Genomic DNA, 22,674 nt, shown 5'->3' with positions numbered 1-22,674 from the left:
CAAACAATATGTAATTTACTAGAAAGCCTAGAACACTCTAGGAGCATGCTAATCAACAAGGATATGTCTGTGGCTCCCCAACTTCTCACTTACGTGCTGAAAACAAATGCAGTAAAGAACATATAAGCATATAGATGAATTCTTAGCAGTGTTCAATTTAAAGCTAGAATTTAAAAAATTTTAAGGCATGTAACTAATGCATTATAATTTAGGGATCTAAAATCTGGTCTTCTGTTGCTAAAATTTAAATGATTAAAACAAGAGTTTATTTTTCTTGCATTCCTTGATTTACTGAAGTCAATTAAAAATAAAGCCATGTTTAAACAAGTGTTGGAGACCAACTTTTAATAATACATATTTAATTTTCAGAAACATATGCTAACCATCAACAACATGATCAGGGTTTCATTGCCCCAGATGTTATTTCATTGGTACATTATATTGATATTTACAAAGGCTTTCAAATTCAACAACACAAAACAAAACAGCTTAATTTTTAAAAACTACAATGCTTTAAAAAAATGTAAACAGTTTCATTTTTACATTATTGTAAAAAAGAAGACTCACTCCTTAATGTGGCTTAATTTTTTTTAAGTGAGCAAAGCCTGGTGCTCATGGATAAAGAATGAAAATAATTCTTTACATAGAAACATTGTGCTCCAGTGTGGCAAAGAAAAAAAAATTATATGTACACATATAAAGAAAAGAATCTTAAGCCCACAATTTAGACCACAAAAAAATCTTGTCCCCAAATTGAGAAATTTATAAAAACCATTTACATATGGTTGTTGACCTATTGGAAACCTATATAACATTTTCAAAACAATAACTCAGTCAAAAGATACCACTTTTATTAAAAATGAAATTTTGTGCAAAAAAAAATTGTTTAAGCTAGAAACAAGACTATCCCCCCTAGTAAGAGGCCAAAAGAGCCACTGAAATAATTTAACTCTGTTAGATTTAATGCATGTAACCAAAAGGCACATACATGTGATTAATATATTAATATCTTTTCATGCAGAAACTTGTGCATGTTCATAATTATACAACGAAAACACAAACATAACAAAACATAAAGCCTAATGTTTGGCAATGTTATTCTAGCCATATTCCTTTCTACTCTATCGGCCCAGGGTTTCCTAGATCATTAACACTGCCTCTCAAAAAATATATTATATTTGAACAACTTTCAATAAAAATTTAAAAAGTATGTTAGCCTGGAACACTATATTTTTTCAGTTCTGATACATATAGAAACTTACTGATATGTTTATTTTAAATGCCATTTCAAATTAAGATACATTTTTTCTTTTATTAACAAACACTTTGATTGCTCCAGTGAAGTCAGCAGAGAGAAGAACTTCTGTGTTATCTGTCTTCGTAATACCTTAAAAGTAAAAAAAAAAGTTTTAAGTTGATTTTTAAAGGAATATGAAGCCTGCTGCCACAATTATCCCATGCCCATGACCCTCCACCTTCAGGGGAGAAGATCATCTCCCCACCTTTTCAGTCTCCTTTTCTGGGTGGCTCCTGTAATTCTTTCATTCTGCTGAATCTCTCCTCTGCTCTGAGGCTCACTTTCACTTACCTTGTCTTAGCTGGTCTTTCCCTGGCTTGAGGATATTACAGTCTCTTGGGGCCTGGATGCTTGGACTTATTCCTAGGCAGCCTAGGCATCTAAGTTATCTAATGCTTCATTGCATGGCAAGAAGCTAGTGTGTCATTCAGCCCCAGGACTGGAGTGCTGGCAGAATGGGATCAGCTGGGCAAGTCTGTTGCTAACAGGGGTGTCTAGCGAGGTTGCCAGTAAGGTTTATTGTATAGCAGACATACTGAAACTGCCATGAAATGAAGTACACGTTTGCTGTGTGAATGCTGACAGCACCTTTTGCCATATGGTCCTTACTGAAAAGCTATGTAACTATGCTGAATGGCATAAATACTTACCTCTTACATTTGCCAGTTGCATAAAAGCATTTAATAAAAATATTCAGTGTTAACTAACTCTATTATACATAGGTGAAAATTGAGATTTTAATTTGAGATTTAAAAAAGAAGAAAATAATCCAAACTTTAATTGGAAAGTTGTGGACAGGATGAGTCACACAAAATGGTTTCACTTAGATGTGCTAAAAACATATCCTAAGCCTTTGAACATTCCTTTACCACCCTTTTGGCATATCTCATAGCAGTGCTGTGCAGTAGTAGCAGCAGCAAAGGACTTAGGAATATGAGAAAGGATAGAGAAGAAAATAATTCACCATACATATAAAATGCTTTGTAAGACACAATAATAATGAAAATGATAACAATAATGCCTACTATATGCCAGGCATTTTGCTAGGCACTTTTACACGTACAAGTATGTGTGTGTGTATATATATATATATATATATATATACACACACACACACACACACATATATATACACACACACACATATATATATATATATTTTAGAAAGAGTCTCATTCTGTTGCACAGGCTGGAATGCAGTGGCACCACCACAGCTTACTTGTAACCTCATACTCCTGGGTTCAAAGGATCCTTCCACCTCAGCCTCCCTACAGGCATGCGCCACTGTGCCCGGCTAATTATTTAATTTTTTTGTGAAGACAGGGTCTTGCTAGTTGTCCAGGCTGGTCTCAAACTCCTGGTCTCAGGTGATCCTCCTGCCTTGGCCTGAGCCACCATGCCCAACCTATACATGTCATATCTAATTCTTATTGAAACCCTATAAACTAAGTTATCATCATTATTTTACACATAAAGAAAATTGAGGCTCGAATTGCCAAATATGTCAGGAACAGAGAGAGAGGGCAATTGAATATATTTTGTGATCCCACATTTTGGGTTTAAGAGAGCTTATTCTTAGACTACACCTACATGGGTACAAAATGACAAACACAAATCTGAGTACAATCCACTAAAATTTGTGCCTCTTAAAAAAGGACCCAGTTAGTTAACTGAACCTTGTTAATGTGGTATATTTTTGAGAAGTTAAAGAAAACCCGTACTTTTTACTTTTCCTCAAATTGTTTTAAAAGCTAGAATTTCCTGTGGAATATGCAGGGGAAGTATATAGAATGTAAAAAGGTAGCACTGGGGAAAAAAGAAAAGAATAAAAAAAAAAAGGCCAGGTGTGATGTCTCATGCCTGTAATCCAAGCACTTTGGCCAAAGTAGGACTAACCTTTTTGAGGCTGGAAGTTCGAGACCAGCCTGGGCAACATAACGAGAACTCATCTCTATCAAAAAGCCAAAAAAAAAACAACAAAAAAAATTAGCCAGGTATGGTAGTACGTGTAGTCCTAGCTACTGGGGACATTACGGCAGGAAGATTGCTTGAGCACAGGAGTTCAAGGTTGCAGTGAGCTATGATTGTACCACTGCACTCTAGCCAGGGCAACAGAGCGACACCACGTCATTCATTCATAAGTTAAAAAAAAAGAAAAAACGTAAATGACTTAAGTTAGAAGACAGAAGCTGGATGTGATTCTGAGAAGGAAAGAAAAAGAAAACAGAAAGCAGTTAAACAGGCATTTAGTAAAGGTTAATCATTCTAACTTGCTTTATTTTTGTATCTTGTACTGAAAGAAATGCTGGACTGAAGTTCATCTTTGTTATCAAAATTTTTCTTCACAGACAGGAGGAATAGTGTCGTGAGTGGAGTAGATAGTCCAAATAATACTACAAAAAATTACTTGAGATCAAAGTACTTGATAACTTTTTAGCATTCAAATACTTTAGAAGCACTCTTTGTACACTGTATCTATTCCTGTGGCTTTATGACCTGTTTGTAATCTGTAGCATGAGACAATACAATCAATAAACTATTATGCAATCGATTTAAAAATTAAAAAAATTATATACATATTTTTTGAGTTGGGTGTCCTTCTATGTTGCCCGGGCTGGTCTTCTATATTGCCCGGGTTCAAGAACTCCTGTCTCAGCCTCCCAAGTACCCAGGATTACAGGTACACACCACAACACCTGCCATATATATATATATTTTTTTTTAGACAGAGTCTTGCTGTGTCACCCAGACTGGAGTACAGTGGCACAATCTCAGCCCACTGAAAACTCCACCTTCCCGAGTTTAAGCACTTCTCCTGCCTCAGCCTCCTGGGATTACAGAGGTGCGCAACCATACCTGGCTACTCTTTGTATTTTTAGTAGAGACAGGGTTTCAACATGTTGGCCAGGCTGGTCTTGAACTCCTGACCTCAAGCAATCTGCTCACCTTGGTCTTTTTTTTTTTTTTTTTGAGATGGAATCTTGCTCTGTCACCAGGCTGGAGTGCAGTGGCGCGATCTCGGCTCACTGCAACCTCCGCCTCCCAGGTTCAAGCGATTCTCCAGCCTCAGCCTCCTGAGTAGCTGGGACTACAGGCGTGCACCACCACGCCCAGCTAATTTTTGCAGTTTTTTAGTCGAGACGGGGTTTCACCATGTTGGCTAGGACAGTCTCGAACTCTCAACCTCATAATCCGCCTGCCTCGGTCTCCCAAAGTGCTGGGATTACAAGCGTGAGCCACCGCGCCCGGCCCAGATTTTTATGTAACTGATTGGCACTCAATATTACTTGTTGACAGTTTCTTCTCCCTTCCTAATATGAGCACTGTATATAATTGGAATTAATACTCATTCTCAAAGCATATACGCTACAAATGGCAATAAATTACAAACTTGTAAATAGCCACCTATCTCAAGAAGCTGTTAACTTGTGGCAAGTAGAAAAATTAGCCCTGCTTCATTTGGGTTTAATTCATTTAGTCAGCACATGTTCATTAAGCACCTACTGTGTGTAGGCAAGCACTGTGTGAGACACTGGCAATACAGCAATAAATAAGACATGAAAAGTCTCTGTCTTCTAGAGATTACGGACTAGTAGAAGAGACAGGTAATAAAGAAGTTTTACATTTGCATATATTGTTTGCACTTCTCTAAAGAGAATGGTTACCCATAGTTATGAACATCCAAATTTCTCTTTTTTTTTTTTTGAGACAGAGCCTTGCTCTGTCACCCAGGCTGGAGTGCAGTGGCGCGATCTCGGCTCACTGCAAGCTCCGCCTCCCAGGTTCACGCCATTCTCCTGCCTCAGCATCCCGAGTAGCTAGGATTACAGGCGCCCGCCCCACGCCCGGCTAATTTTTCGTATTTTCAGTAGAGACGGGGTTTCACCGTGTTAGCCAGGATGGTCTTGATCTCCTGACCTCGTGATCCATCTGCCTTGGCCTCCCAAAGTGCTGGGATTACAGGTGTGAGCCACTGCACCAGGCCCAAATTTCTCATTTTTAATTCTCAGGCAAATTTAAAACAGGTAAAACTTTGAGGAAATATATTACTGAAAAGTTCAGTAATGGATATCTGACAACCATTAAGTTGCAAACAAGAAATATTCTTTGGTGGCTCACGCCTGTAATCCCAGCACTTTGGGAGGCTGAGGTGGGTGGATTGCTTGAGCCCAGAAGTTTGAGACGAGCCTGGGCAACATGGTGAAACCCCATCTCTACAAAAAATACAAAAATTAGCTGGGCATGGTGGCATAGGCCCGTAGTCCCAGCTACTCGGGAGGCTGAGGTGGAAGGATCACCTGAGTCCAGGGTGGTTGAGGCTGCAGTGAGCTGTGACTGTGTTACTGCACTCCAGCCTGGGTGACAGAGCAAGACCCTGTCTTAAGAAAAAAGAAAAAAGAAATATTCTTTATACTAGTGAAAACCTCATTATACTCATATGAGATAAATGAGGCTACTAAGTGCTGACTAGAAAAAAATATAGGACAAGTAAAGATTTACCAGAAGGTGTGGCATCCAAAACTTCAGCATCTTCACTTTTCTCATTCCCTTCTGATTTTTCAGATTGCACATCCAAAGATAACATCAAACTTGGGTTTGGTGCAAAGATGGCTGATGTAACAACTGCATTGTGGGCTGCGGAAAAAATTTACTTCAGGATAATTGACAAATTGGATACCAAGACAAACACGATAGTGTATGTTATATGCCAAATATCCTTAAAAACTAACATAGAAGTAACTAAGAGTGATTTAAAACCCAAAAACTTTTCTAAAAAAAATCACATATAAGTTCTGAAATTCCCTGACTTCTCAAATTTTAGACCAAAGTTCTTCCTTAGTATAGATAAAACAAGCAAAGCCAAATGCAAGGCACTTTATCATTGTCAAACTGCCTCTCTAAAATAATGCCTAAATGAATTTACTTCTTTTTTTTTGTCTTTTTTTTTAGACGGAATCTCATTCTATTGCCCAGGCTGGAGTGCAGTGGTGCCATCTCGGCTCACTGCAACCTCCGCCTCCCGGGTTCCAGCGATTCTCCTGCCTCAGCCTCCTGAGTAGCTGGGACTACAGACGTGCACTACCACACCCGGCTAATTTTTTTTGTATTTTTAGTAGAGACAGAGTTTCACTGTGTTAGCCAGGATGGTCTCGATCTCCTGACCTTGTGATACGCCCGTCTTGGCCTCCCAAAGTGCTGGGATTACAGGCGTGAGCCACTGTGCCCGGTCATGAATTTACTTCTAGTACATATCCACTTTAATTTGATTCTCTTGTAAGACACACAAAAGCCAAGTATGTACTTACCTTTAATACCTTCCCAGAAGTCATTACGATCTCTCCTGACTGAAGTAAACTTGCTTAGGTCATGGTAAGTACTCCAGATATAAACATACTTATCTTCTGAACCACTAACGAGGTAAGTAAAATCATGGCTGAATTTGGGGGAGAAAGGAAAAGCAAATAAAATGTGTGTGTGTATATGTTTAAAGGTTTCCTTTATCAGTGCTTCCTACTTTGTGATACCTAAAATAACGCCTGAAGGAGCTTGTTGAATATGTAGACTCATGGTCTCACTCTAGATGTTCTAAATGTGTACGTGGGATGTAGTGGCCTGGCACTTGTATTTGCATCAAAGCTCTAAGTAACTGTGATGTTAATTAATCCACGTTGGGAGGAATGATGATTTAAGGTGTGAAAGACAGAAGCAGAATACTTTACCAATTGAATTAATTACTATATAATTCAAGAAAAAAGAACTGGTAAGAAAAGGGCAAAAGAAGAGGGCTAGAAAGAAGAAAAGGTAGCTAACCCTATTTCAGGAGAGTGTCCAGAACCCAAATTAGAAATTTAAATAATAATGACATGTAAAGTTTTGAATACAAGACACTGTGCTGTGGGGTGTTAAAATGCTTTCTTAGAGTCCTAAAAGGTTCCTTCCTTTCCTAAAAGGTTCAAGACAATGGGGCGGGGAGGGGAGTGGCGGGATGAGATGTAAGCCCCCTCTTAAAAGCGTAAACAAAGGTACAAAAGCAAAAACTCTAGAGATGAGAGTCTTCTAATCTTGGCTCTACAACTATGACTTCAGGCCAATCACTTAATTTTCTGAGTCTTGGTTTGTTCATTTGCAGAACAGGGTCAATTTGAATTCTATATACTATATAGGTGGACAAGGTAAGTATTGCATGATGATAAATTACTACTTGCAAAAGTGAAAAGAACCCCATTAAACATAAGGCATAGACCAATGGAAAAATGGAATTAGGGGAGAAATGTCCTGATCTCTTTTGGGAACATCTCATTGCCAATTTACCTGAAACTTGCTTTGATCTGGCTGCTGCTATTGACGTAACCCTTATACTTCATGGATAGTGACAAATCTCTCAAATCATATAGTCTGATTCTGGAGTCATTTGAGGTTACCAGTATCTAAAAGTAGATCAAATGAAAAGTTAAAAATATCATCTTTTAGTACAAGCTAAGCTACAACCCAAAAAGGGTGTTACACACGCACACCTCAGAACTAGAAGAAAAGCGGTATTCCACAAGAAAGAGAATACATTTTTTTGCCAAGATATTAAGAACTTTCAAGAATCTACATATAGTATGGAGAGAGATGGTTTTGAATACTGTAGTACCTTATTTTCTCCAGGTAAAGGCTCAATGCCAGTAATTTTTCTTCCAACCTTGTTGCGCCCTCTAGTAGATCGGACATGTATTTGTGTATGGTATTTCAAATGCTAAAAATAAATCATACATTTAAGATATTAGAATTAGGAGCATGTGTGGTGGCTTGTATCTGTAACTCTAGCTACTCAGGAGGCTGAGGCAGGAGGACTGCTTGATCCCAAGAGTTCGAGGCCGTAGTGAGCAATAATTGCACCACTACGCTCTAACTTGGGTGACAGAATGAGACTTTGTCTCTATAAAAAAATTCTTTTTGCTTGGGCGTGGTGGCTCACGCCTGTAATCCCAGCACTTTGGTAGGCTGAGGCAGGTTAATCACTCGAAGTCAGGAGTTCGAGACCAGCCTGGCCAACATGGTGAAATCCCATCTCTACCAAAAAATACAAAAATTAGCTGAGTGTGGTGGCACGTGCCTATAGTCCCAGCTACTCAGGAGGCTGAGGCACAAGAATCACTTGAATCCAGGAGGTGGAGTTGTAGTGAGCCGAGATCGCTCCATTGCACTCCATCCTGGGCAACAGAGTGAGACTCCATCTCAAAAATTTTTTTTTTAAATTAGAATTAGAAGACATCTCAGAAGTCATCTGTTCCAACTCTTAAGACAGACATGGTATTATTTGTCTCTATTTAGAGAAAATACAGTTAAAGCCCAGAGGGGATAAACAACTTGTCCAAAACCATGAAAGTGTTTACTAAGTATACAATTATATAATTTACAAAAAACAATCATTTACCTCTGTATCGTAGAAAATACATCTGCCATCATATGTCCCAATCACTGCATATTTGCCATTCTGACAGAAATTTGCAGCTGTGATCAATTTAGTCTGACCATCTACTTCATTCCACAAAGCCACTTTTTTGTCAGGTATGTTCCAAAGGCGGAGCTTTCCATCCAAAGACCCACTTAGAAAATACCTGTCATCCTAAAGAGGTGGCAAAAGAGAAAGTTTTCATTTTACCACATCAAGAAAAAACTCATTAGCAAATCAAATCAGTAAGTCTATTAGAATAGTTTAAAAATGTAGATTTCAGGGCCAGGCGCGGTGGCTCACGCCTGTAATCCTAGCACTTTGGGGGAGGCCAAGACAGTGGATCACAAGGTCAAGAGATCGACACTATCCTGGCCAACATGGTGAAACCCCGTCTCTAGTAAAAATATAAAAATTAGCTGGGCATGGTGGTGCGTGACTGTAGTCCCAGCTACTCGGGAGGCTGAGGCAGGAGAATCGCTTGAACCTGGGAGGCGGAGGTTGCAGTGAGCCAAGATCGCACCACTGTACTCCAGCCTGGCGACAGAGTGAGACTCCGTCTCAAAAAAAAAAAAAGATTTCATTTAAAAATTTTTATTCTTTAAGCAAGCATTATTTTATGCACCGAAAGCAGTAACAACAATAAGAAACCTCACTATTCACTTTGGAGAAATAAAATTCTAATTATCGTATCCTTAAACTACCGTTTTGCAAGATATGGATGTCAACAGATAACGTAAACATTTGAGTGTGTATTGCATGGAAGAAGATTCTGTGATCAAGTAAGTTTGAGAAATTCTGGGTTACAAAAAGTTAAACGTGATTCTCAGTTAACCTGCATTTTGAATCGCCAAAGAGAGGATAGAGTAGCTAGCATTTTTCAACATACTTAACCACAGACTTTTTTTCAAGGGGTGTGTTTAGGGGAGGTGCTAGACCTTTCAGGAACATGCTATGGGAAACACTATCCTATATCATACCTTCCTCTGGGATACATGTAACACTTGGATACAGAGTAACATCAGTTAGTGGCCCCCAAAACCAGTCATTTTTGGAACTCTAACACCATGTCAACAGAGAATTACTTCATTATTCAAATTCTGCTCTCAGATCAGGGGTTCTCAACCTGTGGCAATATGACCCCACAGGGGATATCTAGCATTATCTGGAGACATTTTGGTTGTCAAAACTGGTGGGAGGATCAGGATGCTACCAGTATCTAGTGGGTAGAGGCCAGGGATGCTGCTAAATATCCTGTAATGCACAGCCTTCTCTCCCCTGTGTAACAAAGAATGTCAATAGTACTAGGATTGAGAAATCTCCTTTAAACTAAATCAGTCCTACCACTTAGCTTGTTTTGTTTTTGGCAACATAAGAATTTTTCTTTCTTTCTTTTTTTTTGGTGATGGGGTCTCAGTTTGTTGCCCAGGCTGGAGTACAGAGGCTCGATCACGGCTTACTGCAGCCTTGACCTCCTGGGCTCAAGTAATCCTCTCACCTCAGCCTCCCAAGTAGTTGGGATCACAGAAGCACACCATCATACCTGGCTAATTTTAAATTTTTTTATAAAAATGGGGGTCTCCCTATGTTGCCCAGGCTGGTCTCGAACTCCTGGCCTCAAGTGATCCTCCTGCCTCAAACTCCCAAAGTGCTGGGACTATAGGAGTGAGCCACCATACCCAGCCAAGATTCTTCTTCTTCTTTTTTTTTCCTTCCCCCACCCCAAACCCCCCTGCCCTAAGGGTTTCTGTTCCTTGCCAAAGATTATTATTCTTACCCATCTCTGAAACCTGTCAAAGACAATCTACAAATAATGGACATCTTCATGGCTATGGTATAGTAAGCTCACTCAATGTGTACCAGTAGAAGAGCTGAACAAGTAAAAATACTCTTAGTCTTCTAATTCAGAATTGTCACATACATACATCTATGTGTGTGTATCTCCATTTTGCTATTCCTTTTTTTTTTGAGAGGCAGTCTCATTCTGTCACTCAGGTTGGGGTACAGTGGCACAATCTTGGCTCACTGCAACCTCCGCCTCCTGGGCTCAAGCAATTCTCCTGCCTCAGCCTCCTGAGTAGCTGGGATTATAGGCATGCACCACGACAGCTGGCTAATTTTTCTATTTTTATTAGAGACAGGTTTTCACCATGTTGGCCAGGCTGGTATTGAACTCCTGACCTCAGGTGATCCACCCGCCTTGGCCTCCCAAAGTGCTGGGATTACAGACATGAGCCACCACGCCTGGCCCATTTTGCTATTTCTTTTCTAACTCTGCTACCTTTCTTCCTTTAACATTATAATAAAAGTCGTATTTCCTAAAAAAAAAAAAAAAAAAAAAAAAAAAAAAAAAAAAAAAAAAAAAAAAAAAAAAAAAAAAAAAAAAAAAAAAAAAAAAAAAAAAAAAAAAAAAAGGCATCACTACCCTATTCTTTCCTAACCCCTCCAACACTCCAGGTCAGTATGATTTTTAGAAATAGGGCTTTATAGTTTCCAAAATAAAACCAAATAAAAGCACTATAAAAAAATCATTGGCTGGGCCAGGCACAGTGGCTCCCATCTGTAATTCCAGCACTTTGTGAGGCCGAGGCAGGCGGATCACTTGAGGTCAGGAGTTGTAGACCAGCCTGGCCAACATGGTGAAACTCTCTCTCTACTAAAAATACGAAAATTAGCTGGATGTGGTGGTGCATATCTGTAATCCCAGCTACCTGGGAGGCTGAGGCAGAACTGCTTGAACCCGGGAGATGGAGGTTGCAGTGAGCTGAGATTGTGCCACTGCACTCCAGCCTGGAGACTGTCTCAAAAAAAAAAAAAAAAAATCATGGCTGAACAGAAAGTTAAACGAATAATAAAATACCACATGGAAAACAACTGGATGGGTGCAGTGGCTCATGCTTTTAATCCCAGCATTTTGGGAGGCCGAGGTGGGCAGATCACTTTGAGCCTAGGAGTTTGAGACCAGCCTGGGCAACATGGCAATACCCTGTCTCTACTAAAAATACAAAAATTAGCTAGGCATAGTGCAGGCATAGTGGTGCATGCCTGTAGTCCCAGCTACCTGGAGAGCTGAGGCAGGAGGATCACCTGAGCCAGGGAAGTTGAGGCTGTAGTAGGCCGAGACTGCACCACTGCACTACAGCCTGGGTGACAAAGTGAGACCCTGTCTCCAAAATAAATAAATAAATAAATAAATAAATAAATAAATAAATAAATAAGAAAAGAAAAGAATGAGAAAGAAAACGATCACAACCAAATATCTCTTTCCAACCTGATACTTTATAGCCAAAATAGAGTTATGGAAAGATTTATGGATGGAAAGATTTTGCTCACAGTTGCTGATGGGGTAAATCCATCCTTTTGTTGTGTGTATAGGGGACAGGGATGGGGGTGTTATTCAGAAAGAAGACTCTAATGACTTGATCATCAAAACTGGTAAGAATTAACACAGTTTTTTTTGTGTGTGTGTGATAGAGGTGGAGTCTCACTGTGTTGCCCAGGCTGGTCTTGAACTCCTAGCCTCAAGCCATCCTCCCACCTCAGCCTCCCAAAGTGCTGGGATTATAGGCGTGAGCCACCAAAATTCTTAACCAAGTCTTCTTTCGCTTTTTTTTTATTTTGAGACAGAGTCTCGCTCTATTGCCCAGGCTGGCATGATCTCAGCTCACTGCAGCCTCTGTCTCCTGGGTTCAAGTGATTCTCCTGCCTCAGCCTCCTGAGTAGCTGGGACTACAGGCACCTGCCACCACGCCTGGCTAATGTTTGTATTTTTAGTACAGACAACGTTTCACCATGTTGGCCAGGTTGGTCTCGATCTCTTGACCTCGTGATCTGCCCGCCTTGGCCTCCCAAAGTGCTGGGATTACAGGCGTGAGCCACCGTGCCTGGCCCTTAAACAAGTCTTCAAGGGTTCAGAATTATCACTGCTTATGTTACAAGCCTGCTCAGGGAAGGAAAGTATATTGAAAACAAGTCAGTCTTCTTAATTTGGGGGAGATTAAGAAATGTGAATATGATTAAAATGTTACATTAAAAAGATAATGTGTGTTAAACATATAAAGATGAGGACACCACTGGAAATGTAATCATAACACCAACTTAGGTAAGGGAAACTTGTTGCTAGGGTCAGCTCGAGTTCTCTGCTTAATAGAGCTAGTGCAGTCAACACTGACATGTGATTTCCCTTTTGCTTACAGTTGCAGAAATCTGTAACTAATTTAGCCTTAAGCATTTGGTGGCTCTATCCTCTACGGGCATACAATAGGTCTGCAATTCCATGACAGCAGATTTTTCTCATTTGGCTGAAATCATATGAAATACTTTACTTCTGGGGGAAAGATATGAAAGGATTTTCTATACTGAAAAGGAATAAAGAAGGGATATCAAGACTAACAATATGAATTCAGTATATCTTGTAATGAATTTTCGTCTTTGCCTCTTTCAGTCTTTTTCTGTCTCCTCTCTCCTCAATCTTCTCATTATTTCTGCCTAGGTACTTCCCTTTCTCATTTATCCATCTGCTGTCTCTTCTTCCTCCATCTCCAATATCTCTCATCTTTAATAGGATACTTTATTTCATTTATTTATACCTTGCATGTCTTAATAAAGATTTAGGATATAATATCCCCAGTTTTTCTAATGCAGATCAGCAGAATATTTCCTTTCTCATTTCTAAAGCAAAATGAAACACAAAATTAAATTGCTCATAACTATGTAGCTGTTAATAATTTTTTTCCTGTAGTCCAACTGCCCTCTAGAGAAACCAGGTTCTCTCACCTTCCTTAGAGGTTAACAAAAACATGTATAAATAGTTACTTACTCTTGGATGAAAAGCTATGGCAGTGACAAAATCTATATGTTGAAAACAGCAAAGGCATTCTCTTCGAGAAATGTGCCATAATCTGACTGTTTTATCCATTGAAGAAGAAAGAAGAAAATAGTTCTATGGGGAAAATGACATTGACTATGTTATCACTATATGAAAAAGAACCCTATTTATACAATAAAAGTGAACTTTTGGTTTTTGTATCCCAACAGTTTTGTTATTGTTAAATGCAGCATCAGAAAGAACAAAAGATTATCAAATTTACTTGGAAGATCCTATTTTCCCCCAAACAGTTAAATACCATATTTCACTGATTCTAAAACTTTTTGACATTACCTGTTCTGAAATTCAGATGAATCTTATCAATGTCTAAAGAAATCTGCCAGGCACCAGCAGAGAACTAAGGTGTGCCTTAGTTGTTATCACCTGCACATATTGGAACTTAGCTATCAGTGTAAGGCATCTATTCATTTTATTGTCACTTCAGTTATTTTCACATTGATAACACTGGTGAATTTTAACTCACATAGATCTCTAATTGTCATTTAAAATGTCTTCAAAAAGATTATCCTATAATGCAGCATGGAAATGAAAAGTTATTGTGCACCTGTCACACTCTAGGCAAGAAAATTAGAGAATAGAAATTGTCAAATCTTTCAGAATAGATCACAGAATGTTCAAGGCTAGAAGATGGTAGTGTAACTGACTTAGGCACCGGGATGGCCCCATCGCCCAGGAACCAAACGCCTATCTGTCAAAAGCTTTCAGCTGGCAGAAGCTTATTAATTCCTAAATGTAATCTATTTAAGGAGGAGAACTATGAGTTATAATGAATGAGAAAACTCAAATGACACCTCTGTATTCTTTGGTGTGCCTAAAGGTGCTAAACAAATCAAGGCAATGATGACATTTATCGCACACTTACGATGTGTTAAGCATTGTTCTTCGCATTATATAGCAACACTATGAAGTAGGTACATTGTGGTATACCTGTTTTCAAATAGATGGTATACTTTATGATTAAAAGTAAAGAATTAAAAAACAGAATTTGGAAGATTTACAATAATCTTTGAAATATCTAACAATCATTTTTATTTTCAAGATCCACTCAGTTCCAGAAAAGTTTTGAAGAGTATATGCAGTTTGCATTATAATTTCCTGTTGATTAATAACAACTGTATAAAAACTTAACCTATGGCACACCATGAACCTATGTTCATTAAAACTGACTTTATTTGGCTGGGCACAGTGGCCCATGCCTGTAAGCCCAGCACTTTGGGAGGCTGAGGCAGGTGGATCATTTGAGGTCAGGAGTTCGAGATCAGTCTGGCCACCATGGTGAAACCCCATCTCCACTAAAAATACAAAAACATTAGCTGGGCGTGGTGGCCCACGCCTGTAATTCCAGCTACTCGGGGAGGCTGAGGTAGGAGAATCGCTTGAACCTGGGAGATGGAGGTTGCAGTGAGCTGAGATCGTGCCACTGCACTCCAGCCTTGGCGACAGAGTGAGACTCCGTCTCAAAAAAAACAAAACAAAACAAAAAAACAAAAAACAGAAACTGACTGTATTCAATTCCTGCAATAGTTCATTGCTTTGAGCATATGAAAGAAGTACGAAGACATCCCTAAAATATTAAGTGAAGGTGCTGAAGACATGTTAAGACTTGTTCCAAATAAGCATTCTTTAAGAAAGACTTGTTCTTTTATAAGTATTTAATAAATACTTCTTATTAAACGAAATTAAATAACGTTCTTAAACTAAGCACTGATCTTGGAAGTCAGATAAATTAGATTAAAATCTAAGTTCTACCCATAACTAATTTTGTGATTTTAGATAGGTCACAGGGGCTCAATCTCTTCCTGGAGACAAAATCAGGTTGACTACCTCATGGGGTTGTTATTGTAAGAATTAACAGGGTAATTCTTGTTATTGGCACAAAATACACCTTCAACAAATAGAAAATTCACGAAAAACACTGTGATAGACATTAAAGAGAAACAATATTTGGTTTGAGTTGGTGTTTGAAAAGCAAAAAACAGTAAAATAATATCTGATTCTATCCTGGAGAGGCTTAGAATCTTGTTGCAGAAATTTTGTTCCTTTCCTCTGGATGGAGGTGGGGTGGAGGGGTTGGGGATATGAGGATAGACCTTTAGGAACCATTCCTGTATGGGGCAGCACCTCATTGAAATAACTCATCTAGACTAGTGCTTCTCAGACTATTTCTGGTGAAGGACTGTTTTTGTTTTTTTAAATTTCCAATGAGTTGTGGACTGAAACTATTTTAAAATACAGAAAACATTTACTAGAAAAATGAAATAAAAATAAAAGGCATATAAAATAAAAGCCCCATTTTGTATTATTATACAAAATAGAAGCCCAAGTTTTAAAAGATTAAACAGGTATAAACTTATTGTGAAAACTGCCATAAACACTTCTCAATAGTTTACTCTTGGTTTCTGTACTTATCTCTTCACAGACTGGTATTCTATATTCACATCGTCAAGGACCAGTAAGACCAGGTGGTTTTTAGGCTGGCACCAGTTCTTAAAAACGCACATTACTCACTTGAGACAATTAGGTACCTGGATAGATACTAAATCATATTACTGCTGCCTCCTAAGAGATAGAATGGAAATAAAGTATAAAATGGAAAGAAAGTGTAAAAAATTTATGATTTCTTAAATCTTTCAACGTGTCCAACATTTGTTATTTTTGTCATCCTGTTTCCTTGTAGTGATTAGCTATTGTGACACTGGAATGGGCTAGAGAGTAATGCTCTAAAGTCACAGGGTTTGAACCTAAACTCCCGTAACTCCCTAGCTATACGCCTTTAAGCATGTTCTTTAACACGTATGACCCTTGGTTTTTTAAATCCTTGATAAGGAAACATCAACAATCGCGTAAGGTTGTTTTGAGGGTACGAACAGAGCACATGTAAAGTACTTAACTTTTGTCTGTGTCCCCAGTGGCTAAAATGCTACTTGGCAGATAGTGATGATGATGATGATGATGACTGCTAATATTAACTGAGCATTATTATGTTCTAGGCAAGTGTTTTATATTTACTAGCTCAGTTAATCATTATCATCACTGCTAATATTAATTGAACATGTATTATGTTCTAGGCAAGTGCTTTATACTTACTAGCTCAGTTAATCTTTCCCTATTATAACCCTATGAGGAAGGTATTTTTATTATGTCTATTTTGCAGATGAGGCATGGTGAGGTTAAAAAACTTGCCCAAGGTCACACAACGTAAGGGGCAGACTAGGAAGAATATGTACCTTGGGAGTCTGGCTCCAGAGGTCATTTCTTAACCAGGTGGTAAAATGATCAACAGATATGTTTTGAGTGAATGAAAAGTACTTGGTACATAGCAGGTATAGTTGCACAGGTTCTCAATTTTTTTTTAACTATTACATATTTCCTCCATGAAAGAAACAAGGGAATAGTCAGTGAGATAGGAAGGGAATCTAGAACATACAGTGCTCCAAAATCAAGTAGTTCAAGAAAGATCAACAGCATCAAATCATCAAATGCTAGAGAAAGGTTAAGGAGAATGAGTTCAAAGAAAAGGTATTAATTCTGGTAGGAAGGTGGTTATAACAGTTAATTTTATGTATCAACTTAGCTATACTCAATTATTTAATTATTAAGCTAGTACTCAATTATTTAATCAAACACCAATCTAGTTGTTGCTGTGAAGGTATTCTGTACATGTGATTAATATCTATAATCAGTTGATTTTAAGTAAAGGAGATCACCCTTGACTATGTGGGTGGGCTTCATCCAATCAGTTGAAGGCCTTAAGACAAAAAACTGAGGTTTCCCAGAGAAGAAATTCTGCTTTAAGACTACAGCATCAGCTGCTTATATGCAGAATTAATATATGATTCAAATAAGAATTTCTTACTTTAGACCATGAAAGATCAAGGAGATCAGCAGTATGTCCTTTATATTTGCAAAATGGCCGTTGCCGAAAGGGTGCATTTTTATCATCAGGGTCTTCATCAGTTCCACTGCATACCTATTTGGATATAAAGATAAACTTTGAAACTGCAATGCAAAACTAGTTTCACATTCTTCCCACCTCGTCTGTTCTCTCATCATTTTGTATGATGCCTGACTGAAATCTTGAGTCACCAAAAGCAAGCTCCCCTTTATGCTGATTTACTACTTAGCACCTCTTCCTTTCATCTCCTTGCCCTAACAAACCGGGGTCATCCCTGAAGACATCGTGCTATCACAATCTTTTCCCTCCCTAATAGAGCCCCCACTTTATCCTTTTTCTAAGCATCTGTTCCTTCAGGAGAGGTGACGGCCAGTACCAGTGAGTGAATCATGATTGGTCTAAGCTAATGAAGATTAGCTGATTTCCCTTCCCAGTGATGACTGGTTAGGCATGTGGTACAATTTCCATGAATTAGACATCGGGCAAAGTTTATGGGGTGGGGATGAGGGGAGGCTTCTAGAGAGATTTTCTCACTCTTAAAGAGAGGCACACTAATAGGACTCCTCCTTTCCTGCATCTGAACATTGCTGTCTTCATGTGACAACTAAGAGTGTAGCAGCCATCTTAAGACCATAGTGTAAAAAGCCGAAAGGAACAAAACAAAGAGTACAAAGCAGGGAGATAGTAGGACGATGCTACTGAGCTGCTGAATTAACTAACCCTGGAACCGCCTTACCTCCAGAGTTGCTTCCTCATTGTTTAAGCCATTTTCAGTTGGATTTCTGTTATTTGAAGTCAAAAGCATACTGACAGAGGTAGGTAGAAAATAATGCCATACATGTGTACTGTGCATCTAGTTACCACATGCTTTCGTATTCATTATCTGAATTCTAACAATTCTTTGAGGTAGGTATTAACAGTATAAAGATAAAGAAATTAGTAAAAACAAACAAACAAACAAAACACACACAAAACCCCTGAGGATCAAAGAGGTTAAAATAATATATTAAAGGCTACACAGCCACCTGTGAACAGCAGAACCAAAGCAGTAATACAAGTTATCCAATTGTAAGTCCAAAGTTTGTCCTTCAAATGTTTTACATGACATAGCATGAGCAAGAACAGAGGGTTAGCTAAGCCTTGCATATTTAGGGAAAGGTAGGTAGGATGATGAGGGCAGAGAAAACAGTATATGGAGACGTAGTCAGAAATTAGGGTAGAAAGGTACTTTGGGATCACATTTAAAAAGGCCTCGGCCAGTCACGGTGGCTCATGCCTGTAATCCCGGCATTTTGGGAGGCCGAGACAGGCAGATCACCTGAGGTTGGTAGTTCGAGATCAGCCTGACCAACATGGAGAAAACCCGTCCCTACTAAAAACACAGTATTAGCCGGGCATGGTGGCGTATGTCAGTAATCCCAGCTACTTGGGAGGCTAAGGCAGGAGAATCGCTTGAACCCGGGAGGTGGAGGTTGCGGTGAGCTGAGATCATGCCATTGCACTCCAGCATGGGCCACAAGAGTGAAACTCTGTCTCCAAAAATACATAAATAAAATAAAATAAAATAAATAATAAAAAGGCCTCAAATTTGTGGCTTAAAAGTTCAGACATGGAGAGCCAACACAGGTTTCTGAGAGGAAAAAAACACCACCATCTTACTGGTGATTCAGAAAAAGAACTCTGGGCAGTAATGTAAAAGATGGTTTGGAGAGAGCGTTGAGGCAGGAAAAGCAGTCAATAAGTTTAAGTAAGAATAATGAGGGCTTGAATTAGGTCAGTGGCATGGGGATAGATTAAAAAGTACCACTATTATTCGTGTAGGACTTTACAGTTTATAAAAAACATCTTCACATCAACCATGGAGGTAGACCACCAACACAGACTCCTGTAACCTTTGCCAAGCACTTCTAATGCTAGATGAGTACCATCCTCGCCCCCCTCAATTTTGCTACCAGACTAGTGAGCACTGCTGGGAGACATACAGCTAAACAGGCTTCCCTCATTACATACAAATCAGATTCGGAGTTTCACTCTTGTTGCCCATGCTGGAGCGCAATGGCAAGATCTTGGCTCACTGCAACCTCTGTCTCCCAGGTTCAAGCCATTCTACTGGCTCAGCTTCCCAAGTAGCGGAGATTACAGGCACATGCCACCACACCTGGTTAATTTTTTATATTTTTGGTAGACACAGGGTTTCACCATGTTGGCCAGGCAGGTCTTGAACTCCTGACCTCAGGTGATCCACCCACCTCAGCCTCCCAAAGTGCCGGGATTACAGGCATGAGCCACCATGACCAGACTAAATTGTTTTTGTTTTTTTTTTTCTTTCTAGATGGAGTCTCACTCTGTCGCCCAGGCTGGAGTGCAGTGGCTAACTGCAACCTCTGCTCCCCCGGGTTCAAGCGATTCTCCTGCCTCAGACTCCCGAGTAGCTGGGATTATAGGCGCCTGCCACCGTGCCCGGCTAATTTTTGTATTTTTAGTAGAGACGGGGTTTCACCATCTTGGCAGGCTGGTCTTGAAATCCTGACTTCATGATCCACCTGCCTCGGCCTCCCAAAGTGCTGGGATTACAGGTGTGAGCCACCACACCCAGCCTGAATTTTTTAAGTTATAAAGTAATACATGATCAGTGTAGACAATTTGAAAAACAAAAAAAACAGAAAAATTAAAATCACCCCAAACCTGCTAACATTTTGTCTCTTTTCAATCTTTCATTTTAAAAAAATGTATTTGAAATCATATTAAACATGAAATTTACCAATCTTCCTATTATACCATGAGCATTTTCTGCATTTCATGCTTTGAAAACATTTAGTAGCTGCATAATATGGATGCATCACAATTAATCATTCTTCCTTTGTTGGTCACTTAGACATTTCCAACTTTTCTGCTAATAAAAACAGTAATTCGGCCAGGCGTGGTGGTTCATGCCTGTAATCCCAGCACTTTGGGAGGCTGAGGCAGCCGGATCACCTGAGGTCAGGAGTTGGAGACCAGCCTGGCCAACGTGGTGAAACTCCATCTCTACTAAAAATACAAAAATTAGCCGGGCGTGGTGCACACCTGTAATCCCAGCTACTCGGGAGGCTGAGGCAGAAGAATCACTAGAATCTGAGCGAGACTCCGTCTCAAAAACAAACAAACAAACAAAACAAAAAACAAACAAATAAAACCCAGCAATTCAATGAATGCCCTGGAACGTGAATCTTTGAATCTTTATCCATATTTGACTATTTCCTTTTTTTTTTTTTTTTTTTGAGACTGAGTCTCGCTCTGTCACCCAGGCTGGAGTGCAGTGGCACGATCTTGGCTCACTGCAACCTCTGAATCCTGGGTTCAAGCAATCCTCCTGCTTCAGCCTCCCGAGAACCTGGGATTATAGGCACACGGCACCACACCCATCTAATTTTTGTATTTTTAGTAGAGATAGGGTTCCACTATGTTGGCCAGGCTGGTCTCGAACTCCTGATCTCAAGTGATCCACCTGCCTCAGCCTCCCAAAGCGCTGGGATTACAGGCGTGAGCCACTGTGCCTGGCCTATTTCCTTATCCTTATATTAGGGTTATTACTGGGTCAAAAAGTTTAAACCTGAAACTTTTATAGTCTCTGTTTCTTCTTATGTTTTGAATTAAAAAATAATACTTCTTAAGTTCCAGGATACATGTGCAGAATGTGCAGGTTTGTTACATAAACGTGTGCCAGGGTGGTTTGCTGCACCTATCAACCCATCACCTAGGTATTAAGCCCCACATGCATTGGCTATTTTTCCTGATGCTCTCCCTCCTCCCATCCCCCTGACAGGCCCCAGTGTGTGTTGTTCCCCTCCCTGTGTCCATGTGTTCTCATTGTTCAGCTCCTACTTATAAGTGACAACATGTGGCATTTGGTTTTCTGTTCCTGCATTAGTTTGTTGAGGATAATGGCTTCCAGTTCCATCCGTGTCCCTGCAAAGGACATGCTCTCATTCCTTTGTATGGCTGCATAGTATTCCATGGTGTATATGTACCACATTTTCTTTATCCAGTCTATCATTGATAGGCATTTTTGTTGATTCAATGTCTTTGCTATATGGAATAGTGCTGCAATGAACATATGCCTGCATGTATTTTTATAACAGAATGATTTCTATTCCTTTGGGTATATACCCAGTAATGGGATTGCTGGGTCAAATGATATTTCTGGTTCTAGGTCTTTGAGGAATTGCCACACTGTCTTCCACAATGGTTGAACTAATTTACATTCCCCTCTTCCATTTGTTTTAATAAAAGTAGGTAAGCATAAAAGAAAACTTTAGAAAAACAGAGTATAAAGAATCAAAAGATGTAAAATCCTATCACTCAGAGATAAAGAATATTATTAATAATTTAGCATATTTCCTTAAAGTCTTTTATCTATAAATATTTATAGGGCCAGGCACGGTAGTTCGTCCCTGTAATCCCAGTGCTTTGGGAGGCTGAGGCAGGAGGATTGCTTGAGGCCAGGAGTTTGAGATCAGCCTGGACAACACAGTGAGACTGTCTCTACAAAAATAATCATTATTATTACTATTTTTTGAGATGGAATCTTGCTCTGTCACTCAGGCTGGAGTGCAGTGGTGCAATCTTGGCTCACTGCAACCTCTGCCTCCTGGGTTCAGGCGATTCTCATGCCTCAGCCTCCCAAGTAGCTGAGATTACAGGTGGCTGTCACCATACCCGGCTACTTTTTGTATTTTTAGTAAAGACGGGGTTTCACCATGTTGGCCAGGCTGGTCTTGAACTCCTGATCTCAACTGATCCACCCACCTCGGCCTCCCAAAGTGCCAGGATTACAAGTGTAATAAGCCACTGTGCCTAGCCCAAAAATTATTTTTTAATTAAAAAAACAGGCCAGGCACGGTGGCTCACGCCTGTTATCTCAGCACTTCGGGAGGCCGAGGTGGGCAGATCACGAGGTCAGGAGATCGAGACTATACTGGCTAACACGGTGAAACCTCGTCTCTACCAAAAATACAAAGAAATTAGGTGGGCATGGTGGCGGGCGCCTGCAGTCCCAGCTACTCAGGAGGCTGAGGCAGGAGAATAGCGTGAACCTGGGAGGCAGAGCTTGCAGTGAGCCGAGATCGCGCCACTGCACTCCAGCCTGGACGAGAGTGAAAAAAAAAAAAAAAAAA

The 22,674-nt window shown here is 39.6% G+C and overlaps 1 protein-coding gene across 1 annotated transcript in view; it reads right to left on the bottom strand.

Moving 5' to 3' along the window:
- Window positions 1–289: 289 nt before the first annotated feature.
- The window catches only part of WDR44 (WD repeat domain 44), a 101,651-nt gene continuing 79,266 nt past the window's right edge, over window positions 290–22,674 (bottom strand). Inside the window, exons 13-20 of the mRNA XM_032757507.2 lie at window positions 17,480–17,593; window positions 13,555–13,677; window positions 8,718–8,909; window positions 7,935–8,036; window positions 7,610–7,725; window positions 6,604–6,731; window positions 5,798–5,932; window positions 290–1,387 (exon numbers count right to left, since the gene is read on the bottom strand). Of these exons, the coding sequence (XP_032613398.1) occupies window positions 1,293–1,387; window positions 5,798–5,932; window positions 6,604–6,731; window positions 7,610–7,725; window positions 7,935–8,036; window positions 8,718–8,909; window positions 13,555–13,677; window positions 17,480–17,593 (1,005 nt within the window). The 3' untranslated portion in view covers window positions 290–1,292. The remainder of the gene's footprint in view (window positions 1,388–5,797; window positions 5,933–6,603; window positions 6,732–7,609; window positions 7,726–7,934; window positions 8,037–8,717; window positions 8,910–13,554; window positions 13,678–17,479; window positions 17,594–22,674) is intronic.

Source organism: Hylobates moloch, unplaced genomic scaffold (assembly GCF_009828535.3).
Source record: "Hylobates moloch isolate HMO894 unplaced genomic scaffold, HMol_V3 SCAFFOLD_7, whole genome shotgun sequence".
NCBI classification, from domain to species: Eukaryota; Metazoa; Chordata; class Mammalia; order Primates; family Hylobatidae; genus Hylobates; species Hylobates moloch.
The sequence above is the reverse complement of the archived record's forward strand: the minus strand, read 5'-3'. Positions and strand labels throughout refer to the sequence as shown.